The sequence below is a fragment of the Primulina huaijiensis genome, chromosome 16, assembly GCF_012295235.1.
Source record: "Primulina huaijiensis isolate GDHJ02 chromosome 16, ASM1229523v2, whole genome shotgun sequence".
Lineage (NCBI taxonomy): Eukaryota > Viridiplantae > Streptophyta > Magnoliopsida > Lamiales > Gesneriaceae > Primulina > Primulina huaijiensis.
This window is the reverse complement of record NC_133321.1, coordinates 16,389,491-16,397,626: the sequence shown is the minus strand read 5'-3', so window position 1 is coordinate 16,397,626 and position 8,136 is coordinate 16,389,491. Positions and strand designations below refer to the sequence as shown.

The 8,136-nt window shown below is 28.6% G+C and overlaps 1 protein-coding gene across 1 annotated transcript; it reads left to right on the top strand.

The window, feature by feature from the left end:
• The first annotated feature begins 5,792 nt into the window (after window positions 1-5,792).
• LOC140961585 (uncharacterized) lies at window positions 5,793-7,257 on the top strand. The gene is made up of 2 exons (XM_073420219.1): window positions 5,793-6,262; window positions 6,565-7,257. The coding sequence occupies exons 1-2, from the start codon at window positions 5,921-5,923 to the stop codon at window positions 6,979-6,981; spliced, it is 759 nt and encodes a 252-aa protein (XP_073276320.1). The 5' UTR covers window positions 5,793-5,920; the 3' UTR covers window positions 6,982-7,257.
• Window positions 7,258-8,136: the final 879 nt, after the last annotated feature.

The window sequence follows — 8,136 nt, the reverse complement described above, 5'->3', positions numbered from 1 at the left end:
TAAATAACTTATATGTTTATATTGAAATCACCTACATACAAATATTTCTCTCAATCATGGATATCTATTGACACATAAAGAGTTTGGAAATATCTTTATTCTAAATGGGAGAAAGAAGTTTTATATAACCTTAATATTTATTAATAATTTATTTTTATTCAATCTGACTCATCTCCCTTCATCTGCCCATCATTATCTATCATCAATATGGTAGATATTTTACATGAATTTGACGGAAATATATAAATTTCGTAATTAAAATTAAATTTAAAAGTAAATTAAAATAATAAATAGCTTGATTGGGTTAAGTGCTCTATTAATAATCCTATTAAACTAACGTAGAAAATAACTTAAAGAACATCATGAACATTACACAAATTATAAAACCAAAAAAAGGTAAAATAGTAAGTTTACAATGTAAAATAAAAATAATAATTAATTTGATGGAGTTAAGTACACTATTAATTATCATAATAAACTAACATGAAAAATTACTTAAAAACCCCATGAACATGAAAAATATAAAACAGATGAAAGGGTAAAAAAGAAAACTCACAAATAAAAGTTAAGTACACTATTAATTATAATATTAACTAACATGAAAAATTACTTAAAAACCCCATGAACATGAAAAATATAAAACAAATGAAAGGATTAAAAAGAAAACTCACAAATGAAAGTTAAGTACACTATTAATTATCATATTAAACTAACATGAAAAATGACTTAAATAACTCCATTAACATGACAAAATATAAAACAAATGAAAGGATTAAAAAGAAAACTCACAAATAAAAGTTAAGTACACTATTAATTAACATATTAAACTAACATAGAAAATTAGTTTAAAGAACCAAATGAAGATGGTAAGCTAAAAACGAAGAAACATTTCATCCTTTTTAATATTTTGTAAGTCGCTTCAAACTAAGTAATCTAAGCAAACTGAAAACATGCATTATGTGTTTAAAATTAACAAAATATCTCAAGGAAAAAAATTAAAAATAATCATTTTTGTGGGATATATGGTTTTGTTTTATATTTTCTTTCAGTGAATAAACAAATCACATAAAGAATCCAAACACAACATGATCAATACAAACGACTTATAACACCAAAACATGCAATGATATGTTAAAAAACTCATCTCATTGCAAGAACACAAAATGATCAAATGAAGCATATTATTTAGTAATATTTTTTTAGCAGCATATATAAAACATTGAATAAATAGCTTAAAAACAATGTTTGAAATAACTTACATACAAACATTTCTCTCAATCATGTATCTCGATTGACACATAAAAGAGTTTGAAAATATCTTTATTCTAAATAGGAGAAAGAAGTTTTATATAACCTTAATATTTATTAATAATTTATTTTTATTCAATCTGACTTATCTCCATTCATCTGCCCATTATTACCTATCATCAATATAGTAGATATTTTTCTTGAATTTGACGGAAATATATAAATTTCGTAATTAAAATTAAATTTAAAAGTAANAAAATTAAAATAATAAATAGCTTGATTGGGTTAAGTGCTCTATTAATAATCCTATTAAACTAACGTAGAAAATAACTTAAAGAACATCATGAACATTACACAAATTATAAAACCAAAAAAAGGTAAAATAGTAAGTTTACAAAGTAAAATAAAAATAATAATTAATTTGATTGAGTTAAATACACTATTAATTATCATATTAAACTAATATGAAAAATGACAATAAACAAAACGATAAAATATGAAGTTTACAAATAAAAGTCACATATTTATAATAGTAATAGAAATAAAATAAAATAGATGTTAGTAATAGTAGCAATTTTTTTAAATGTATAACATTATGATAAATTTATAAGTAAATCAAAATAAATAATTAATTTGATTGAGTTAAGTACACTATTAATTATCATATTAACTAACATGAAAAATTACTTAAAAACCCCATGAACATGAAAAATATAAAACAAATGAAAGGGTAAAAAAGAAAACTCACAAATGAAAGTTAAGTACACTATTAATTAACATATTAAATTAACATAAAAAATTACTTAAATAACCAAATGAAGATGACAAATTATAAAATAAATAAAAGGGTAAAAAGGTAAGCTCACAATTCAAACTCATATATTTATAATAGTATTATGATATGTTTAATTGTGAAATATATCATTATAATTTTTTTAATTAAATATTTATTGAATAAATGATAGATTTTAAATTGTGGAAATTTATTTATTTTATTAAATATTATTAACATAAAATTGAAAATAAATTTAACAATTTTTTAATTTTTGCTTTTTAAATTTATATTGAATAAAATATTAAAGTAATATAATTTTGGTGGGTTTAATCGATTCGAACGGTTAGGTTCATGAAACGGGTCTAAAATGAGATAGAGTGGGTCTCGAGTTTGGTCAAATAGTCCCAAATCTACCTGTTGTAATCCCTAATTATAATGTAAACAGTTGAAGAGGAACTTGTGTTTTTTTCTTTCTATAAGTTATTTGAGGAATGAAATGCATTTAAAATATTTGAATTTCGAATAATTCAATCCAAATAAATCTTTACGGTATTATTATATTGAGTAAGATATGTATCTCATAAAACTAACTAGTAATATAATCTTAAAAGAATTTTTGTGCTCTTGTTTATATCTTGTGAAAATTAGTTTTTATATGATAAAAACACTATAATTATTTGTGTTCAAAACATGAATATATTTAATAAAAGACATTATTAGAAACTTGACACAAAATTAAAATAAATGCACTCATTCTAGCCAATTTTTTTAAAACGAAATATAATCTGTTTTAATATTTGAACTTTTAACAATAAAAAAAATCCCTTTTCAGAAGGAAATCGAAAATTCACACCTTTTCTTGTGGAATCTATATTAAATGATTTTATAAATAGAATCTAATTATGTTGCATGTTTAATACAAAATCGAACTATAATTTTAGAAATATATAGTCTGTTTAGCTATTTAAATCGAGAAGTGGATATAAATATATTCATTTTAAAAATTATTAAAAATAAAATAAAACACATATAAGAAGAAACAATACGAAAATCAAGAAAGTGAACTGGAATGTTGTTTGATCTCCCTAGTTTACTGAGAATGTGTTTGGTTGGAGTGATTAAGTGAGTTTATGATTTTTAAATCCACTTAATCCAATGCTTGGTACGATTTTTATTTAACCAACTCAATCTCTCCTATGAATGATTAGGTTGTATTGGTGTGATTAAATAATATCTCCTTCCCCCTTAGAATTATTTATCCTTCCTCTATCTCTATCCTATTTTCAATTTTACCCTTTCTCTTTCACCAACGCCGGATCACCTCCGCTGCGGGTCCGCTGTCGGACCGTCGACCGCTGCCGGCCGTCGGACCACCTCCCGCCGCGGGAACGCCTCTCGCCGCCGGCCGTCGGACCACCGCCGCTGACCTCCGCCGGACGTCGGACCACCTCCATGCGCCGACCAGCCGCCGACCGTCGTCGGACTGCCTCCCGCCGCCGGCCATTGGACCGCCTCCGTTGCCGGGCCGCCGCTGGAGTAAAGAAGAAAAAATAAAGAAAATGACAATTTTGTCATTTGATCATAAAATTCAAAATTATCTCACACTTAAAAATCATACCAAACATAATACTATTTTATATCATATATTACATTTCTATCACAATCATTTTTTTTTATCATTTACATACTAATTATTAGTTTATTTTTTTTCTCTTGTCAAACACAACCTAATCGTATTATTTTTATTTTGTTATTATACTAATCGACAAAAATACCATGATTCATTTTTAACTCTTAAAATAATATTAACCTAAACCTTTTTTAAAAAAAATATTTTTCGACTCTATTTTGACAAAAAAATATTTATATGAAAATTTTAAAAATATTCTTAAATAGATTGGATTTGATATTTTATTCCTAAAACTAATTGTTATTTGTGAAGCTTTTAATCAATATCGAGGCTTTATGTCAGAATATTTTTCACATAAAGAAAATGACCACATTTTATCCACTATAAATTTTTTTTATTTATTTATTTATTTATTATTATTATTTTAACTTTTTCGTTTATATTTTAAAAAAAATAAAAACTCGAACCTCTCTTGTAACTTGAGAGGTTGAGTTTATCATCAAGATAGAAAATAGAACATGTTTCATTACAAATATACAAATATTTAAGATTTTTTCTTTAATATAATATCGAACTCATGTTTTTCTTCTATTATTGAAATATATTATATCACACGATGTGTGTTGATGAATAACTTAAATTTTGTTTGAATCGATTAACTTGAGACGATGAAATTAAAATTTATTTTTTGAATGAACAAAATTCAAATGAGTTTGAAATTAACCTGAAAGATTATTACTTGACGTTATTATTCAAATCAAAAGGTTTCAATAACAAAACATTGAGCACAAATTAAAATGAAAATTATCCTTTGATCCATCGTAGCTAGACAGGTCACCTTGATGTAGGCCCCATATAACGCCGCTCCCACATGCTTTCGACCGCCCATTTCACCACACGGCCCCATTCCCATTGTTTTTATTCCAAGATCTCGAGAATCTTCTTGGCCCCTAATATCGTGCCACGTGGAGAATCTGAACTTTAGGCCACCGCCTCTCTGATGTCCTTTTCTTATTTAGCCGACAACTTGTACAACTCACAACGTACAACCCACGCTGCCCTTTCGCACGTGGCCGTATATGATTTGCTGTTGCTTTCTATGGTGGACTTCTTGCCTGCCCTCTCCATAGTTCTCCTTTCTTCTTTTCCATAATTGATGTGCTACTGTCTCAGTCACAGCTGGCCTTTTATGAATGGTGTTATTTTCTTTTTCTTTTTTAATTTAATGTAAAATAAGACGATTTCACGAATTTTTATACGTGAAACGGATCAATTTTACAAATATTCATAATAAAAAATAATACTTTTAGTATAAAAAATAATATTTTTTCATGGATAACTCAAATAAGAGACATTCTTAGCATAAAAAATAATGTATTTTTATGGATGACTCAAATAAGAGATCCGTCTCACAAAATATGACATGTGAGACCGTCTCACACAAGTTTTTGTTTTTAATGTAATTTTAATTTTTTTCTGAATAAACTTCCATTATACATTAGGCAATTCCAATATGCTTCAAAAATAATGATTCGAATCGATTTAATTCAACCATATGTCCAATTTCGACAATCCCAATCAAATTCAAAATAAAAAAGTGATTTGGTTCGAATCGATTTAAATGGTTCTGTACCAAATCGAACATCTCTAAATCCACAACGATAATCGCGATAATTGTTCATTAACCATACATTTTTTTTGATTTTCAAAAGGAAAAAAAAAAAAAACAACGTAACCGAAAAATTAAGGTACGTTTTGTCAAAAAGAAAAAAAGGAGGATTGAATCCAATAACTTTCAAATTATTTTAAACCAATAATACACCTCATATAACATAATTGTCCAATTGACAAGTATACGATGAGTCATCACTTTATTATTAAATTATTTATTTATATTATCTATCATCTTTCGATAAGCTTAATTTATTTTAATATAATACGTGCTAGATATACTTAATTATATAAATAAATTGGTAATTAAATAGCAAAAATTAAAAATAAAATTACGTGTACAGATGGAGCAGTTGATTTAGTTGGGGCCCACACATTAATACAAAAATTTTATTTATCATCATCAAAATTAAATCTTAATCGTGTCAATTCCGCGTCATAATTCTCCTATATAAACCCTGCCAGCTGCTTCTATTTATACATTCGAAATCAAAGCTTCCACTTTTACAGAGACTCGATACTGATCTCGATTATCATAAATCTGCGTTAGATTTCATTTTCTGGGTTTTTTTTAGTTAAGTTAAGGAGATCCAAGAATGGCCGATTACCAACATCATGAGCTGAAGAGCGAGGAGCCATACGCTCCCACGCCCGTTAAAATTGAGGAAATTGATCAGCCGGTGGAGGCATCCGATCGAGGGCTGTTTGATTTTATCGGTAAGAAAAAGGATGAGGAGGCAGAGAAGAAGTGTGATGACGATAAGATTGCATCTGAATTTGACGACAAAGTTCAGATTTGTGACGAGAAGAAGGAAGAGCCCAAATTTGAGGTTTATGAAGATCCTAAACTTGAGGTTTCTGAAGAGCCAAAGGAGGAGGAAAAGAAGCACGAAAGCCTGCTCGAAAAGCTACACCGAAGCAGCAGCTCCAGCAGTTCTGTAAGTGTTTAATTATGAGATTCGTATACGTGATTTTTGAACAAAAAATTGTTGATTTAATTGTGTTTTTCGAAGCCAACAGTTTTGCATGTCAGGCTGAAAGATACTTTAGTTGGTTGAATTAGCGAACCAATTAGCTAGGCAAGATCAGATCAAACACCTTAAAACATAAACGATACCTTGCAAAAATTGATTTTGAAAAAGCTAATTGATGTCGTGTCGGATCACGATCATTATGTACTGATTAAATCTCCTCTTGAGCTGGTAATTAATAGTTTTGCATTTTCTTGGTTAAAATGCAGTCTAGCGATGAAGAAGAAGTAGAGGAAGGAGGTGAAAAGAAGAAGAAAAAGAAGGGCTTAAAAGAAAAGGTCAAGGAAAAAATAACCGGTGACAAGAAAGAAGAAGCAGCAGAAACCAAGTGTGAAGAAACATTTGTACCAGTTGAGAAGTACGATGAAATTCATACCCCCGAGCCGGAGGAGAAGAAAGGGTTCTTAGATAAGATAAAGGAGAAGCTACCCGGCGGCAAGAAGACAGAGGAAGTGTCGGCACCGCCGCCGCCGAAGGAAGAGGTGGCCGAGTACTTCACCGCGCCGGAGGCTGAGGGCAAGGAAAAGAAAGGTTTCTTGGATAAGATCAAGGAGAAGCTTCCAGGCTACCATCCCAAGGGTGAGGAAGAAAAGGAGAAGGAAAAAAGAGAGGAAGCATGCCACTGAGAATCCAATTACTTTTATTTTATTATTTGTGGCTTTCTTCTTTAATATATTATAATAATACATATTATCATACAATATTTATTATTTTGTAATTTAAAGTGTTCTGGGTCATATGATTGTGTGTTGTTTGGGTGGCCCTTTTGATTTCTTTGCTTTATTTTTATTTCATTCTGGGGGATGTATTTATCTTTGGTTTGAAGTTTCTATGTATTGAATTTTTTTAATTAAAGTGCTTTTGTGTATGAAATATATATATATTTTGGTTTTATCATTGAATATGCTTTCGTCTTTTACATTTGTTTCATTTACACATCTTTATTTTTGCCTGATTGCTCAAGTCGATATAACTCATTATGTTATGTATATTATATATTTTTGTCTTGACTTATCATTCGAACCAAACGATCTGTTCTTTGGAATAAGTTAAACATGACCATCATATGAAAAAGTGATGTGCTTCTAAAATATTCTAGGCTTCTAATGAAATATAAGTATGAAAGATAAACAAGTTGTTAGTTCATTAAAATCTACAAATGTCGTGACTTAGACATTATTCAAGATAAGTCCGAGAAATGCTGATGGTGACATTGTTTATAGTACTAGTTTTTGTGATAACGATAAAGCTACTACTTTGTTATCGAAGAGGATGTGACGCATGTTTTTGAAAATGATAGATAATGAAACCTCAACCACTCTTGTTTACTTTTTTTTAAAATTTTTTTTAAAAAAGTTTTAAAAAAAGTAAACAAAGACATAATGCTATAGCACACAAATTTTAATTGATTGGGCGAAGCCACTATTGCAAGACGGGAATTCTCATACAATGACATAATTAAAGGTTTCCTTGACCATTAATTAACCAAAGAAAAAAGAACCAAGGAAAAATAGGCAATAGCACTACAATTATAATGGGAAATAAAGACGTTTAGGAAAAAAAAAAACTCTTTATATACACTAGAAATAAAATAAGAGGAGAATGTGAATGCTATTGTATGCAATTAAATGAATATACACAATAGGGAATGGGAGTTAAATTTCAATAGCGGGTAATTTGTGATATGGTTTTATGAATTTATATCCGTGTACGACCGAATATTTGTCGTTTTATCAAAAGTTATAACTGATTGTAACAGTACAAATCAAATCTTTTAAATT

Excerpts from the sequence above, each read along its gene's own strand:
- LOC140961585 (XM_073420219.1), top strand. The coding sequence starts at position 5,921 with ATGGCCGATTACCAACATCATGAGCTGAAGAGCGAGGAGCCATACGCT. Across the intron at positions 6,263-6,564 it reads GCAGCAGCTCCAGCAGTTCT|TCTAGCGATGAAGAAGAAGT; the intron begins GTAAGTGTTTAA and ends GTTAAAATGCAG.